General features: G+C 42.6%; 1 protein-coding gene across 1 annotated transcript in view; it reads right to left on the reverse strand.

Moving 5' to 3' along the window:
* CCSER1 (coiled-coil serine rich protein 1) overlaps positions 1–18,241 on the reverse strand; it is a 1,237,581-nt gene that overhangs the window by 39,498 nt on the left and 1,179,842 nt on the right. The window contains 1 exon segment of the mRNA XM_029597704.1: positions 11,652–11,726. Within this exon segment, the coding sequence (XP_029453564.1) occupies positions 11,652–11,726 (75 nt within the window).

Genomic DNA, 18,241 nt, shown 5'->3' on the forward strand with positions numbered 1-18,241 from the left:
AAGTAGTAGTAGTAGTAATACAAAATAATAAAGCCAAAAGTAATATCTAATAAGTCTATTTGCATAAGCCAGTCTTCTTTTTGAGTCATATGCATGTGTGTTAGTATTATCTTGAAGTAATGGAAATGCAATTTACATATTACCACCTTGTAAACTGAGCATTAGGTAACACATAAATACTGATTGCAATTTTCAACGGCATTTCCGTGGGCAAAACAGTGCTTTACCTATGGAAATGGCCTGTTATAAAAGTGCCTGTAGGTTAACTGTAAACCATGTATTGCCAGCAGGTAAACTGTAAACCACGTATGTCCTGTATGTGCAAAGATTAAAACAGATTGAGCAGGGGTGTTCCCATGGGCAAAGTTGGGGGAAGGTTTTGCACCTACTGTGTGTACTTTCTATTTTTCAAGTAAGAGCTAATATTATCGTTCACCTACATGTAGGTGAGGGACCAGGGGCAGATTGGCCTATCGGAGGATCAGGCATCTCCCGGTGTGCCGGTAACTCTGATCACATGGTTTTTTGTTTTTTTTTCAGCTTCCTGACCCAAACAGAAACCTGCGGGGCCACAGCAGGGCCTACCCTGCCACAGTCTGAAGAGAGGCCTACATGGCCATGGCAGAGCCCATCCTGCAGTGGCCTAAAGAGAGGAATGTGCGGCCACACCTAAAGAGAGGAATGCACGTCCATGAAACAACCCATCCTGTGGTGGCCTGAAGAGAAGCCTGTGTGGCTGCAGCTGAGGCCCTCCCACCTCACTCTGCAGGAGCAGTGGGTAGAGGTGACCTTCTTCCACCTCCCTTTCAGGATTGAGAAGCAGTGCACCTTGAATATTGTGTACAATTCTGGTCACCACATCTCAAAAAATATATAGTTGGGATGGAGAAGGTACAGAGAAGGGCGACCAAAATGATAAAGGGAATGGAACAGCTCCCCTATGAGGAAAGACTAAAGAGGTTAGGACTTTTCAGCTTGGAGAAGAGACGGCTGAGGGGGGATATGATGAGGTCTAGAACGGGTTAATGTGAATCCGTTATTTACTCTTTTGGATAATAGAAAGACTAGGGGGCACTCCATGAAGTTAGCATGTGGCACATTTAAAACTAATCAGAGAAAGTTCGTTTTCACTCAACGCACAATTAAGCTCTAGAATTTGTTGCCAGAGGATGTGGTTAGTGTAGATAGTGTAGCTGTGTTTAAAAAAGGTTTGGATAAGTTCTTGGAGAAGTCCATTACCTGCTATTGATTAAGTTGACAAAGAGGTAGATCTCAAATAAGTACGCCGGATTTTATGAGATATGCGCATAGCCATGCGTATCTTATAAAATCCGGGGTCGACGCGTGCAAGGCTGCGCAAAATTGGCAGACTGCGCGCACCGAGCCATGCAGCCTGCCTCTGTTCCCTCCGAGGATGCTCCGAAATCGGAGCGGCCTCGGAGGGAACTTTCCTTCCGCTTTCCCCCATTTCCCCTCCCTTCCACCCCCAAGCCCTAACTAAATCCCCCCCCCTACCTTTGTTGTGCAAGTTACGCCTGCTTGAAGCAGGCGTAACTTGCGCGCGCTGCCTCGGCATCCCCCGGCACAGTCCGCAGTGCCGGGGGACTCTGGACCGCCCTCCTGGTCCACCCCCCGAACCGTCGCCAAGCCCCCGGACCCGCCCCGGACCACCCCCTGACCCCGGACACGCCCCGGGCACGCCCCCAGACACGAGCCCTCCCGCTCCTTTTAAGAAGCCCCGGGACTTTTGTGCGCACCAGCGGCCTATGCAAAATAGGCGCGCCGGTGCAGGGCTTTTAAAATCTAGCCCTTAGAGAATAGGCACTGCTACTACTAGCAACAGTAGCATGAAATAGATTTTTGGATACTTGCCAGGTTCTTATGGCCTGGATTGGCCACTGTTGGAAATAGGATGCTGGGCTTGATGGTCCCTTGGTCTGACCCAGTATGGCATGTTTTTATGCTCATCCCACAATGGACAAAGGGAAGACCAGAAGAAAGGGGGGAGGCCTGAAAGCTGTGTGCATGCTTGAGTGTATGAGAGAAAGACTGCATGTATATGTGAGACAGAGCCTGGGTTTGTGTATGAGAGACAGCAAGCCTGGGGGTTTGTATGAGCAGCCTACATGTGTGTGTGTGTGTGTGAGAACATGCTTGTGTGCGAGAGATCCTGCTTGTGTGTCAGCGCCTGTGTGTGTATGAAAGAGCGACAGAGCCTGTGTATATGTGAGAGACTGTGCATGTATGACAGAGCAAGAGTGCTTGCATATGTCTGCGAGAGCCTGAGTCTGTGTATGAGAGTATGAGAGAGTGTGTGTCAAAGAGTGAAAGAGCCCGTGTATGTGACAGCATATAAGTGAGTGAGAGAGAAGCTATGTGTGTGATCGGGGATTAAGAGAGGAGATATTTAATTCTATTATTTTAAATTTGGGGATGTTATTTCATGTGTCTGCTGTTTGAAATATTTGATGTTTGGGAAATATTAGAAAAGATTTTGAGTTATTTTAATTACTGGATGCTCATTGGCTGTTGCCTGCTTGACATATTTATTCTTTTTTTTTAGTATGGTTTTAATATTATGAATGATGTTTTATATCTCTTGACTATATTGCTTAATGTTTTAAGAGGAATGATGTTGTTTCTGCTTTTCCATTGTTGCACTGCATAATAGTCAGGATTGTGTGTTTTCCAGAGCATGTGTGTGAGCAACAGTAAGTGAGCCAGTGAGCATGTATGTGAGTGAGAATGAACACACCAATGAGCATTTGTGTTAGCAAAAGCACCATTTAAACCAGAGAGCATGTGTATGAGCCAGAGTTTGTGAGTCAGTCAGCAAGTATGTCAGAGAGAATTTAAGGGAGTTTGTGGGAGAATGAACATATATTTTAGAAAGTTAGTGTTTATATAAAAGAGAGGAGAAAGTTTGTGCATATTTCCTATTCCAGACTAATCCATGATAATCTCAGGGGGACTGCAATCTAAAGTTCCCAGGTATGGAGAGCAAGGGATTTTTTTTAGCCTTAGTTTTAATTACTGGGTGTTATTTGATGCATTTGCTGTTTGGAAATATTTTATTGATTGGAAAATTAAAATAAAAAAACAATGTTATATATTTTTAATCATTCGATGTTCTATTCATTAGCTGCTTTGAAATATTTATTCCTTTTAAGAGTATGGTTTTACTATTATGATTGATGGATTATATCTTGATTTCATAGTTTGATGTCTAATGAGGAATAATGATGTTTCTATTTGTCATCATTGCACTGCATACAGAGTCTATCTTGTTATGGTTTCAATTCAATTCAATTTCAGTTTTTGTTTGCACATTTCTAATTAAACTTTATTGTCTCTATTCTGTATTTGGTGAGGGTCTGTGTGTTTTGAATGTGTGACTGAGGTGAGGTATTCTGCTAACATTTACTTTCTGTGTAGGGATCTATAACAGCTTGGCTTGTTCTGATATCCTAATATCAGGTGTACTGGTGTTTTAGGGCCTGATGTAATATTTACAATGTTGCTTTTTCAAAGGCAGGGTTGTTACTGTTTGAGTGCTGGCAGTTACTGCTGTTTTCTTATGGAAGATTTACTAATTTGTAATTCAGTTTACTCAAAGCTTTCTTAAGGCTGACATGCTTCACAATAATCCTAATACCATATGGCTGCAGGCGTCGTTTTTGCAAAGTTTTCTGGTTGGTAGCATAGCAGTACATGTAAATAATATACATGTTGAAAGTGATATTTTTAACTTAGAATTTATATGAAAAAGAACATTAAGTGTTCTGTTACTATAAATGCATAATTTATAATCATTTGTGAGAAGGTGGGGCTAGGAGTGTGTGCATGGCTATAAGGTTTGTCTATGATACCTAATACCCTTGCACCAGCCCTGGCTGGCTGCAATGGCTCCCTAAGAGAAAACAGGATTCCATATGGAGCTGTGGTATTTTGGGTTAGTGGCTCTCCCCAGTCTCGGCCAGGGCTTAATTTTCTCTTTTATAAACCCAGGAAACTCTATGGGTCACTTCTGAGCCCCCCTCCCCTGGAATAGATAGGAAGAGCAGAACCCGAGGAACCATAAAAGCAGCAGACTATGTAGCCTGCAGTCAATAGAAATGCACTAGAGTGGTGGGAGGATTGCAGAGAAGTGGAGGCAAGCTACAGGCCCAGGAAGGAAGGGGGTAAACCAGAAGGAAGGGCCTGTGCAGTATTAAGGAGGCTTCTGTCTGAAGTGACTGTACTGAGCTCTGACAAAAACAGCTGGCTGTGGAACCAGTGAGTCTCCTAGAGAATGGGATTGGGAAAGAGAGGGGGCTCTGCAGAATGAGGAAGGGCTGACAGCAAGCAAGAACTTTACACCATAATGCAGCAGTGCTATACTGGGGGCACTCACTGTGTGAGTACATGATCAGCAGCATAACAGCATGTCTGTGTATGTGTGTGCATGTATGTGTGTCAGAGAGAGCGAGAGAGACACACCAATACACACTTTGTGAGAGAGAGTGTTTGTGGGGGTTGTCTTTCTCCCTGACACAAACACATCCACACTGTGAGTGGGTGTGCCTTTGGGTCTGAGAAAGAATATGTGTCTTTGTGTGTCTCCGTGTGTATGTGCCAATAAAGTTTCTACAATTTAAAAATCTGTTTGTGACTGAGAGTGTATTAGGGGTGGGCATACACTTTTGTTTCATCCCCGTTTCATTTTCAGGTCTGGGGAGGGCCATTTCGGTCCACTCCCCGGATTGGAAAACTTTTATCGTGCTATTTTGTGGAAAAAAACAAAACAAATCCCCCCCCACCCCAACCCTTCAGATTTAATTAATTACAATCCCCCACCCTCCCGACCCCCCAAAAACTTGCCTAAAGTCCCTGGTGGTCCAGCAGGGTCCTGGAAGCGATCTCCTGCTCTTGGGCCGTCGGCTGCCAGTAAACAAAATGGCGCCGGTGGCCCTTTACCCTTACCATTTGACAGGGGCTATCAATGCCATTGGCCGGCCTCTGTCACATGGTAGGAGCAATGAATGGCCGGCGCCATCTAAAAAATGGCGTGGGCCATCCATTGCTCCTATCAAGTGACAGGGGCTGGCCAATGGCACCGATAGCTCCTGTCACATGGTAAGGACAAAGGGCCATTGGCGTCATTTTGATTAGTGAGAGCCGATGTCCGAGAGGGGAGATCGCTCCCAGGGCCCCCACTGACCACCAGGGACTTTAGGCAAGTTTGGGGGGGGGGGTCGGGAGGGTAGGAGATTGTAATTAATTAAATCTGAAGGGTTGGGGTTTTTTTTATATGCCCTTTCTCTCCCCCCTCCCGAAAATGACAAGAAAACCACATGATATTTCGTGGGGTTTTCCTATCATTTTCGGGGACCCCCCCGAACCACGACAAAATAGGAAATATCATCTATATTTCCTATTTCGTTGCAAACAAATGTACATCCCTAGTGTGTATGCATCTGACACTGGATGGCAATGTCATTACTTGTAACTTGTTCAAGAGCCAAACCGGGAATCCAGGATATATATATGATATATAAGCAGATATGTAGGGGGCCCAATCAATTTGAATGAATAAAACGGAGGCTGTAGATCTAGAGTGTTCTCAACTTCTTAGTTATTTAGGAAAGATGTGGTTTATTTTGGAGATATTTTGACTCAATTCTGCCGGGTTCCAGGGTTGACGGCATGCTTTTGGGAGCTGTTAACACATGTGCTGCATGGAAAGTGCATAAGGGTGTCAGATACCCTGTGGGCTAGTTTTGAAAAAAATCCCCTGGGCTGATATTTTCCTGCAAGGGAGGGTTGTGTAAATGAAATTTAACAATGCCCATGGAAAAGAGTCTGGCATGTAGACTGCCCCAGCTGTTTTTTGTATGTCTGATAAAAGTAAAAATTTAACACATGCCTCAGACTAGGTGTTACTTTTTTTTTTACCTTGTACTTTGCAGCTTGAAATTACCTGTGCTAACCAACCCTTTCACTTTGGGTGGGTTAGAATGGATGATTTCCCTTTCTACTTGATCCCAGCAAACATAACATGATCCCCTCCAAAATCCCTCCCAGGAGCATCATCCTCTGTCCAGAGCACAGCAGGAGTCCCTCTTACATCAATCTCCCCTCCTACAGCAGATATCATGAAACCCTCCCACCCTCAAGAATCACCCTACCATGGCCATTGCAGGAATTCCCCTGCTCCCCTGAGAGGCACCTCCCACACCCCTCAGGTGCACCCTGGCAGTCATATGAAGAAGCCCCCTCTCTCTACCAAAGGTTTTCCCCTCAGCACATGCCAGGAACCTCTCTAACTCGTTTCCACAACAGAGGCATTCCCCTGACCCTCTCCCTCTCCCTTTCCCATCCTCCCTCCTGAAAAAAAGATTTTATGAGTCTTAATGGGCAGAATCTTTACAAGCAGAAGGGACATCATAACCTTCCTTTCCACACGACAACTGCTGCTGAATGATGCTGTTAGGAGGTGCTTCACTGCTATCATATGATAGTGGTAAGTTACTCCTAGCAGCATCAATCACTGACAGCCGTGGGCTCTTACACCCCTCCTGTCCAAGAAGATCCTTCCCTTCCAGACTGGTTAGACCCGATTATGGGGGGGGGGGGAGGGGCTGGTGCTTGGAGGGCTCCTGAAAAGCACAGGGAAGGTGGTGGAGAGGAAGGCTCTCAGGGAGGTCATGATTTGCAGTAAAAAGGAGGGAGGGTTGCCTCTTGGGTCACATGAGGGATATCCTTCAGGAATATTCCTGTTATGCCTAAAGGGGTTGGGGTAGGAGATTGTATTTGGAAGGAATTTCAGAAGAAGGGAGAGGTAATTCCCTGCACTAACCAGCCCAAAGTAGAAGGGCTGGTTAGTAGAGGGGATTTCAGGCTGCAGTTAACGTGAAAGTTAAACATTTTTTGAGTTAACATCCATATTAGTACTCTTGCCACAATATTCCGGACAAGTTTTATCATGCTTTTGGTAAATATTTTTTGGATAGCACAATAAGGCCATGTTAGCGTTACTTACTATAAATATTTTACCAAATTATATGGTAAAACATTTTATCACAAATTTTATTGCATAAACCCTGTTGCGCCCATCGGTCACAGACGGCTGCAACCTTTGCTGCTCACCTCATTTTGCCCAGTAGCTCCGATTCTGGCTAAGATGGCCGCCTTTGCCTCTGCCCGCTGACCCCCCTGGCGTTCCTGGTTTGGCGAGGGTGATCCCGGTCGCCATCTTGAATCTGGTGTGACCTAGGGCACGGGCGCGCCTGCCTCCTTCTTTTGCACGTCATGGCGGGAACCTCGGGGGCGTCCCTTCCACATGAAGTCACTGCCTACGTGTATTTAAACGTATATTTAAACCAGACTTTCCTACCTACGAATTAGCAAGGATTCCTTTTTGCTTATTTCTTACTCTGAGATACTTCGCATCACTGTTCCTGCGTTCCAGGCTGAGTGACTCAGGTACCCGCTCCTCGGGGGCCTTGCTGCACTCAGGGCTATCCGCTCCTCGGACAGCCTCTTCTGCCTGTCTCACCTTCACCAGCTAAGTGAATTCTCCTGCATCGGATCTCCGCTGCTGCTACTACTAATTCTCTACTGCACTGTGAGTACAAGACCTACTCTACATTACCACGTCTATCCTGATGTGTGGATCCTCGGGTTACCCCACTCTGCGGACCACTACCGGATTCTTGCTGTCTTGTACCAGTTACTCACATCTGCCTCCGGCCTACCCTGCCCTGAGACTGTTACCAGAGAATCCATTCCAGGTCTTCTAATTCCAGGACTGAGTTTACAAACCCGCTCCTTGGGTTTCTCTTTGCTGTATAATAAATTTATTTATTTATTTATTTTTAATTTTTATAGACCGAAGTTCTTGTAGGAACTACAAATCAATCCGGTTTACATACAACTTTTAAATGCCCAAAAAGAGTAGGGGGCTTTACATAGAACAATAAAACAGGTAACAATAGAACAATAACAATAATGATGGAACAAATAGAATAGATAACCAATTAAACATAGTAATATAGTAATAAATATTATATAGAAAATAAATATAAAAGGGATAGAGTTAATGAAGTGTGAATACAGTATAAATACAAAAGATGAAAGAGCTCAAAAATTAAGGTACAGTTGAAAAAAAAAATAATAAATCTTAATTAGGTGCTTAAAATTTTAGGATCCTAAATTTCTGGGGATCTTCAGCTGAATTTAGGACCTAAATTTTCAGTTGAAAATTAATTCAAATTTAGGGACCTAAAAAACAGATTCAAATACCTGAAAGGTATTAATGATGTACAATAATCAAACTTTTTTCTGATGGAAAAGAATCTGTAGAACTAGGAGTCAGAATATAAAACTCTAAGGGGGCAGACTCAGGAACATCTTCAGGAAATACTTCTTCATAGAGTATTCTTCATAAATATTCTCTGACTCCTGTGTCCATCACTACTGAGACCCTGCCTGTTGTGGAGAGTTCCCACAGGGCTCCTCCCTGTGGGTGAGTCAGCTCTCTCCATGACCCAAGGGCCCACAAACCAAGTTAAAACATAACAAACCCGTAGTGTTAGATTGCTGTTTTTAGATCTACTGGAAACAAATAACGTCTTTAGTGGGAAATGGAGGCTGTGAAATAAAACTTTGAACAGCAGAATCTTCTTGCAGGTGTCCGAATACAACAGATGGGGCCAAATATTACATTTTATATTTTGTTCAGGGAGGATTCACTTGTAGAAGTCAAAAAAGGTCAGGTGTAAAAAGTATATTTCTTGCTGATATTAAATTCATGTTGAATAGATAAACTATGTCGTGCAATATGGAGGAGGCATATTCCTGCAGACAAGCTAATATTTTGTTTAAATTTTTTGTAAAGGTTTTGTGGCTTCAATAGCAATACATGGATTAAAAAAAAAAAGGCTTGCAAACCAATTCCATGAACCTAAAGCATTTATTCAAGTTTGACAAATTTGATTGCAAACCTTTTTTTTAAAGACATTTGTACATCTTTACTCCAATGATCTGCTATGTTACTATAAGGAAGCACAAGGATTCCTTACCAAAACGAGAGAACTAAATTCCTTTGCCGGTACTGAGAGATTGGTCAGCTAGAGGTTTGGGTATTGCTCCCCCATGTGAGAGAAGCAGATGGTATGATCAAAGCCTTTATAAACCCCTGCCACTATCTCAGGGTGTGGTTTGTTTTTTTTTTAAGTTGGATTTCCCGAGTTAACTGTCAAAGGGCAGCATTCCTATGCTGTTCCTAATTCATTATTTTCATGGGTTAGGACTCAGGGATCTCTCTAAACAGAAACTGAGATTTTATAGAACAAAGCCTTGTATATTGTCAGTCACTTCATTTCTGCCTTGTTATGTTGGAACCACATTCATCATCCAGCATGATAGTAATATGCTTATTAAAGATTTTTAAACAATGCTCAGGACTTGGAGATCAGACTCCCCAACCCTGACTGGGAATCCTTGAAATAGAGGGATTTAAAGAATGTTTGGAAGCTCAGATATCTTAAGCCCTTGGAATTGATGGTGGCCCGTGGACTCCTTAGTGGGGATCTCGGCCCAGGGATTACACTTAATTTTGATATTTTTTTTTATTCATCAGAATACATAAATTCCATTTCCAGCAACATTTTTGACTTACAATTCTAAGTTAAACAGCTATGATGGCTAGAATGAAAATTAGAGTTGTCAACTGGCTCCAGATTTTCAGAATAGGTTGATCCAGTCCTGATTTTACCTCATTGCATATTCTGACATCCCTATTGTATTCCCTAAGAAAAGCAAGCCTACAAGTCCTGCATGCATATATTTATCAGCCTTTCCTGAAAATCTGGATCCATTTGGTAAACTTAATGAAAATGGTTTTCTCACAATATAGTACCATACATAGTAATATAGTAAATGTCAGCCGATAAAAAGCAAAGCATCCATCCAGTCTGCCCAGCACAGTGTTTAGGGTTGTAGCTGCCATTCTGTGCAGATTACCCCATACCTTCTGCTTAGAGTTGTAATAGCCTCGCAAGTTACCCCCTTGCAGAAATGCTACATGAAAATTACCACCAGTTACCTTGCTTCTCCATTTCCTTCCTTTATCCACTAGGGATTCTCGATTTTTATCTCACACACTTTTGAATTCTGTTTCCATTCTTGTCCTCACCACTTCTTCTGGGAAGGTATTCGATGCATCTACTAATCTTTCTTTGAAAAAGTATTTCCTGGCATTTTTCGAGAGTCTGCCCTGCCCTTGGACCTTGATATCATGATCCTTCAACCTACAGATTCCTTTCCACTGGAAACATTTTGATTACTGTGCATTATTAGCACCTTTCAGGTATTTAAAAGTCTATCCCTCTTCTCCTCTACACAATACACATTTAGATCCTTGTGTCTGATCTCATATGTACTTTGGTGCATAGCCCACACCATTTTGGTTGCCTTTCTATGGACTACTTCAAACGTATCTCTATCCTTTTTTAGCTATGGCCTCCAGAACGGACACAGTACTTCAGGAGAGGCGTCACCAATGATCTGAACAGGGGCATTATCACCTCCTTTGTCCTAATGGTTATGCCTTTATGCGGCCCAGTATCACTCTGGCCATAGTCACCGCCTTGTCACATTCCTTTGCTACCTTCAGATCACAGGCTCTAACACCCCGAGGCCTCTTTTCCCAACTGTGCACATCAGTTTCTTGCCCCCCTATCAAGTATAGTTCTTTTGTATTTCTGCACCCCAAATGTGTAACTCTGCATTTCTTGTAAATGAATCCTAATTGCAAAACCTTTGGCCATACCATCCATACTTCAATCTTTCTTAGATCACTTTTCATTCTCTCTGTTCCTTCAGAGGTGTCCATTCTGTTGCAAATCTCTGTGTCATCTGCAAAAAGACTTTTCCTCCCAAGCCCCTCTGAAATATCTCTTACGAAGATATTGAACGGAACTGGCCCCAGAACTGATCCCTGAGCCATTCCAATAATCACCCCGCTCTCCTCAGAGTTCCATTTTCCACTATCAGGTTCTAATCCATTTCACTACTTGGGGACCCACACCCAGACTGCTCATTTTATTCACGAGCATCCTATGTGGCTCATAAATAAACAAGATGTAAATTTTAATTTTCAATTAACTAAACTACTGTCAGTATTTCCGACTGGTGCACAATGATTAAAACATTTATGTAAAAATTTTTTGATGCAAAATTGTGCCTTTCTCATTATATGTCAATATGTACAATTTGGCTTGCTTAGTCTTTGGCAATTACAAACATAATAACTTCATTAAATTCTTACAAGTGAATAAATGTTCTTTCCTACTGAAAGATTTCACATTATACTAATATGTATCTTCAATGTATTTGTGCTTTCCCCTAATGCAAGAGAGGATAAAAGAGCTGTTGATAATACAAGTAATTAATAGAACACTGGTATGCTAGTAGTGGCTGTGATTATCTTTTTCTGTTATGGGAGGCATTTAAAAATCATTTAAGAGCAAAAGATGAATGGTGTTCTGTTAAATCCCATTAAATCAAGGCATAGACACAGTCACAACAGAGGCAAATGGGGCTGGCAGAGGCTGGAATACAAATACACACATAGAAATATCAGCCTGTTTCATATAGGTAGTACTTACGTCATGGCCTACAAATTCAGTCTGTGTGGATTTATCTAATCGGGAGGCAGTAGATTTCTCTAAATGGACTTTGGCCTGCAAAATAAAAAAAAAAGCTTAGATCAGACATTTTAGTTGTTGGTTTCATACTGACATGAGTTTGATTTTTCAGTTAGACAAGTGTGATGAACAAATTGAGAAATGTATATTTTGTTCAGCTTTGACGTCAACATTGCATAGTGCTACACGATGGGACTTTATTTGCTAGCAAAGCCTAAATCTTATCAGCTCATTGAGTCATTTCTGGCACATGGTGTTCCAAAATGCATCCATTTTGTGGCAGTGTAATATTCCAAATCTTGAAGGGGAAAAGGTTGGAGCTTAAGGAGAAAAAGACTTAATAGAGACAATTCATTGCATTGTGAACCCATGATCTTGAGACACAGAAGCAGATGTGCTTTCTGTTATTATTATTATTATTATTGGAAAAGTCACTGCAGAGATACAGTATGTTACATGAGGAGGAATAAACTGTGAACCTCAGAGATGCAGATGATTAACCTCCTCAATTGAAATCCTCTCTAAACTGTCTCCAGTGAAAAACAGCAGAGATTTTCAACAATTCAGTTTTTTTTTAACTTGATATGATTTTTTTTTTCCTGGTATTTGAAGCTTTCCATTGATTAAACAAAACCACAGGAAACTTGAATAAAACATGAACTGTTAACACAATGTTCACCTAACCTTGAAATGGGAAAAGATTCTGAAAATTGCCATTTCCCCCAGTGTGTGGAAAATTATGTATGCCGTCCACAGCACATGGACTTTCCTAATAAGGAAAAGTGGCAGGGTTGGGGGCAGGGCAGGGCAGGCCTGGGAAAATATGCAAAGGCAAGGTACATCGAGTAAAAATCCCTGGAGCCGAGGCCCCCCCCCCCCCCACGGGATTTTCAAACTGAAGCTCACCCCCAAAATTCCCCGAGACTAGGAAAATTCCCTTTAATACTTTGAAAGTCACATACCAAGCGCAAAGGGTGAGGAGATTAAGGGGGGGAATTTTAAGACTGTGCAGGAAAGGGTAAAGTCTGCGGGTGCATTTTGCCAGCAGACTTCATACTAGTTGTCAAAAGGGTAAAAGTTTCTTTGGAAACTGAATCTTAAAATGTCCCCACACAGACCTGAACTTTCTATTTGCACAGATACTGTTTCCAGCAGAATTTGTGTGTATAGTTATTGAATGTCAAAAGTATGAGGATATGTTTCAAGCAAACTTTTGTGTGCTCATAACAAGCATGTATGGGTCTGTACGGATTTGATATAGTATTTTAGAAACTACGTCGCTCCATCTGTGCAGGTTCTAAAATACGTTTCCATGCCCCCTAAAGTACGTGCGTACTTTTCAGCATGCATGGTATTATGTGCAAACTCTGAAAATGTATTCATACGTGCATACACTTCTGGTATTATTAGAACAGGCTCATTCCAGAATGCTCCCTTTCCACCCCAGCAAGACAGCCAAATTTCACTACTAGGGATATGGCAAGGTTGGCCTCCCTGGTGGTGAGAAATTAAGTCCTCCTGCTCCCCATCTGGGAGATCCTATGGAAAGCCTAGTGAGACCTCCAAATACAGTTCAATCACAGAGCCTCTAACACATGTGAGATAAGCACCTCTTGGGATATAGGGAGTTGGGTGGGGGTTGGGTGGGACTGAGATGCTTGAAGATAAGGCGAGCTGAGGGTTGGGCAAAAGACAAACAGCGTACATTGATGTGCAAAGGGACTGAAAAGAACCACTGTAAAGGTAGGCCAAGGATTAACTGGGAAACAAAATGGAATCATACCAGTGAGGTAGTCAAAGAACCAACATTGAACTAAGAGAATGTTATTATTATTTCTCCTCTGTATAAACTGAAGACCTCAAGAAGGCTCAGGAGCTATGCCTTAAGGAGGGGAAGTGGCTGGACCAGCTGCATATCAGGCAGGAGGCCAGAGATAAGTTTCCTAAACACCCATCAGGGAAGTGTCAACATAGTCTAGTTCCTGTTTCCATTGCAGGCCCTGTTATACGCGGCCACTCAAAATATCCCGTCTCTAAATTTCCTTAGAAGTATATATTGAGGCTCCCCTTTAAGAGGGCTGTATATTGTGATTCACATGGTATTTTGAAGGTACTAATTATATCTGTGGAATATATATTATTTCGTTGTGAAACAATATTCTTATTTCTCTTCTGTAAAAATGATGAAGAAATTTCAATAAAATATAAATGGAAAAAAAAAAATATATCCTGTCTCTTCCAATAGTTGTAAGAATCCCTCATGCATATTAACTTCTTCCTTCTAAAATCCGAGGGGCATGGCCTGTCATATCCAGAAGAATATCTTTTAATACACCACTCCTAATGCCTTTACTAGAGAATGTCTATGCCTCTCTTCCAACAAGGACACGTGCCAGCATTATGGCCGTTGATGGCCTAGAATTCAAGGCACACTCCACCCAGCCACTGGAGCTACCTCAGAGCCCATATCACTAGGTAGGCACCATGCTGTAAAGGACTACTGTACAGAAGCCAACAGAGAGTTTATATATGGCCTTGCAACCTCGTACCTGATAGGAGTCTCACAGACATCTCCAATGCTACTGGAGTCCAGCCTGTCAGAATCATCTTGTGTGGTCATTTTTGCGTGAGCAGCTCTTTTAAAATCTACCTCAGACTGTAAGCCCTCTGGTGATAAGGAAATGCCTACAATACCTAAGTGAAATTCACTTTGAAGTGCCACTATTGGTGCTGGACATGATTGCAGCCCAAGGCAGCCATTTGAAGTAGTTAGATATGAAATATCACAAGGTCATGAGCAATTGCAAATGGACCACACAACACTCCTTATGCCCAAAAACTGGATCCTGGCTGACTAATAGTAAGTGAAGTTTGTACTTACAGAGTATGCAAACCAAATAGTGTTGAGTCCTGTTGCCACAGGTATTTTTCTATTTATTTACTACTGTTCTGTTTTCACAGTTTCCTGCTTTCACAGCAGCCTTTTGCTTTGCTAATGTTGTGTTCATAATTTTATTCTCTATCATATACTTCCTTTTAACCCCAAGTTTTCCTCACTTTTATTTCTCCCTATTTTCTATCTTTATACTTTTAATATTTTATTTATATTATGTATTTTGTATCAGTTTTACTTTCTTGATATTATTGTAAACCACTTAGTTCATACATTGTATAGGCGGTTTATAAAAACCTTTAAATAAATAAATAAAATATTCTGCATAGTTTCTTGATTTCTGTTATACTGTCAATGGGTGGTCAGCCAGTATGTTCACTGCTTCTGCTGTATTCAGTGCAACTGGCACTAAAGGGTTAATCTCTGACTTGGAAGCTGGGGTTCCTGAGTGCTTTTCCATGTTAGCTAGATGGGAAAATCTAGGTGAAGTAGGAGAGCAGTGGGCACAATTAAAAGGAGAAAGCATAAGGGCAATTGGTCAGTGCCATTGGTTGGTCCCTGTCACATGGTAGGAGCAATGGACGGCTGGCGCCATCTTGTGCTCCTACCATGTGACAGGGGCTGACCAATGGCACCGATAGCCCCTGTGACATAGTAAGCACCATTTTGAATACCAGCAGCCGACGGCCCGAGTGCAAGAGATTGCTCCAGGACCCCTTCTGGACCACCAGGGACTTTTGGCAAGTCTTGGGGGGTCAGGAGGGGTAGGGGGGGTTTATTCATTAAAGTTACGTTGCATTCTTGGAGGTTCGTCATACTTTTCGGAACTCCACGAATGCAACGAATATGGAACTATATGTTGCGGATTGCGTATTCATTCAAAATGAATGCACATCCCTACTAGAGAGTTGTATCAAGGGAAAGTGCTAGATGTAGTATACTTTAATAAAGTCTCTGACACAGTTCAGCATAGGTGACTTATAAATAAATTGAGCACCCTTGGAATAGACTCTAATGTGACTGACAATGTTAGAAACTGGTTGACTAGGAGGCAAAAATGGGGTAGTGGTAAATGGAGTTCACTCCTAGAGGGTGGCTTTACAAGCAGTATACCACAGGGCTTTGTCCTTGAACTGGATATTTTCAACATTTTCATGAGCAACATTACAGAAGTATTGTCAGGAAAGATTTGTCTTTTTGCCAGAGATACCAAAATCTACAAAAGTGTAGCCAGGCAGGAAAGTGTGGAAAACACAAGAAGGAATCTAACAAAGCTCAAGAAACAGTGTAGGATTGGGCAGCTAAAATTGAATGCTAAAATATACATAGTTATATATTCAGGCCTCAAAAACCCAATAGAGAGGTAGATGTGAAATACTTCTCAGCTTGAAAGAAGGGATGCACTTATGATGACCAAATAGGTAGAGAATGCCAGAAAGATGCTTGGCTGCAAAGGGAGAGAAATGGTCAGCAGAAAAAGGGAAGTGATATTGCCCCTGTATGACCCCTGGTGAAACCTCATTTGAAACATAGTGTACAATTCTGAAGACCTTACTTTCAATAGGATATAAAACAGTTGGAGTTATTTCTAGGGATGTGCAATCGTTTTTTCCCCGAATTAGGCAATGTCAACGAAATTGCCAAATTCGGAATGGTTCGGGAGAACCAAAAAAAATTGAATTTTTTCCAAAATTTCAGAAAAATTCATTTTTGAATTAGCACGTGCTAACTCACGATAATGCGCATTAACTCTGCCAGGTTAGTGCACACTAACCCAAAAATTGGGGCCCCCCCAAAACATCCCCCCCCCAAAGCACAGGAAAAACAAAATTCCCATGAGGGGGGGGGGCCCGAAATGAAGCCCGACACAAAATTTTTATACGAAGCACATCTCTAGTTATTTCAAAGAGTGGCTACTAGAATGATCAGAGGTCTTTGTTCTAAAGCAGATAGGTACAGAATTAAAGATCTAAACATGTATATCCTAGAGGGAAGATGAGATAGGGAAATATCTCCAAGGTTTTCATGCACAGGAGGCGGGCCTCTTTCAATAGAAAGGAGGCTGAAGGTGAAAGGGAGTATATTTAGGCATAATCTAAGGATATATTTCATTACAGAAAAAATGGTGGATATATGGAACAGCATCCCAGTGGAAGTGGTGGAGATAGTATCAGAATTCAAGAAAACATGGTAGAAGTACAGAGGATTCCCAAGAGAGAGAAAGAGACCATAAAATTGAGAAGGAGATGTGAATGGGCAGAATGGCTAAAATGTAGCCAGATAAGGGGCTGAATTGAAAAAAACTTTCTGTTATGTTTGCCAGTCATGGGACTCACCCTTGAGCAGCTACACTCACCTCCTGTGGCAGAGTTCCTCCTGTGGCAGAGATGCCACAGGAGGAACTCTGTGGCATCTCCTCTGGGATGCCACCAGGAGTGGCACTCCCCTCTGGGATGCCACCAGGATCCAGGGCATCTCTACATATGCATGGCATGCATGGTGCCTTAAAAGGGGCAGCAGCGAAAAAGACCCTGCAGCATCTCTTGATGAGGTTAATGGACTTCCCCTACTTAAGGCTGCGTCAAACTTCATTCAGAAGCCTCAGCAATAGATCTCCTGAATTGTGCAGTATGTGTTGCTCCTGCAATCCTGGTTGTCCTGTGTTCTTTTCCCAATGTTTTCCTGATCCCTGATTCTCTAGTTTTGCCTTGTCCTTGCCTCTTCCAGCCTTGCCTTCCCCTTGGTTTGATCTTCTGGTACTGACCTCTTGCTAGGACCTGACCATGAATGCCTGCACCTGGACCTGACCTCTTGCTTGGATCTGACCACGTTTGCTTGCTGCCTGCTCTGACCCTTGGCCTTTCCTGGTACTTCCAGCTTGCTGCCTCTCCAGACCCTGGCATTCTGTAGGGAGATATTCCATGTTTAACCACTGAAAGTACGTAATATGAATCATAATAGCCAAAGAGGAATGTAGACAAGTATATTGACAGGTCCAAAAACACTGTCACAGCTAAGGAAAATAAACTTTGCCCAGATGAGAACTTTAAACCAGAACTGAAGGATACTTAGCAAGATCTGCCTGTTTGTAAGCTCCTATGTAAATAAAACCAAGGCTGAGGGACAATGCAGCAACTTAAGCTCATAAGTAGAAGTCACGGACCGGCCAAGGGAAGTCCAGAGGTCAGAGGGACCCCCCACACTTGGATGAATGGGGTGCATTCTGAAACAGAGAAAATGCTGACATTGGCATACAGCCTCAGTTCAGACATTCCAGCACCCCCATGAATAAAAGGGAAGGGGGGAAGACCTGCAATACAGCAAAGACCCTCCACCCACTACATGATTATGCATGAGCTTATACATATTTATCTGCTGGAAAGTATATGATGGGGGGGCAAATATGGAGAAGGAGAGCGGAACTGAAGCAAACCCAGCATCCCCTGCTTTGAGGGGAGAGAAGGCTAGGCATGGCCAGGAGACCGGAGAGAGAGGAAATGCCCTGTCTGGGGTCGGACAGTAGTACAGAGTCTGAGGCAGTGAGGAGCTGAGAGTAGCCCAGCAGCTCTGCCAGAACCAGACCTAGAAGCAAACCTCCTTCCCAGATGGTTCTTCAGACATCCAGCCAGAGCCTGCTTCAGAGGTAAACAGAGGGAAA

The sequence above is a fragment of the Rhinatrema bivittatum genome, chromosome 1, assembly GCF_901001135.1.
Source record: "Rhinatrema bivittatum chromosome 1, aRhiBiv1.1, whole genome shotgun sequence".
Lineage (NCBI taxonomy): Eukaryota > Metazoa > Chordata > Amphibia > Gymnophiona > Rhinatrematidae > Rhinatrema > Rhinatrema bivittatum.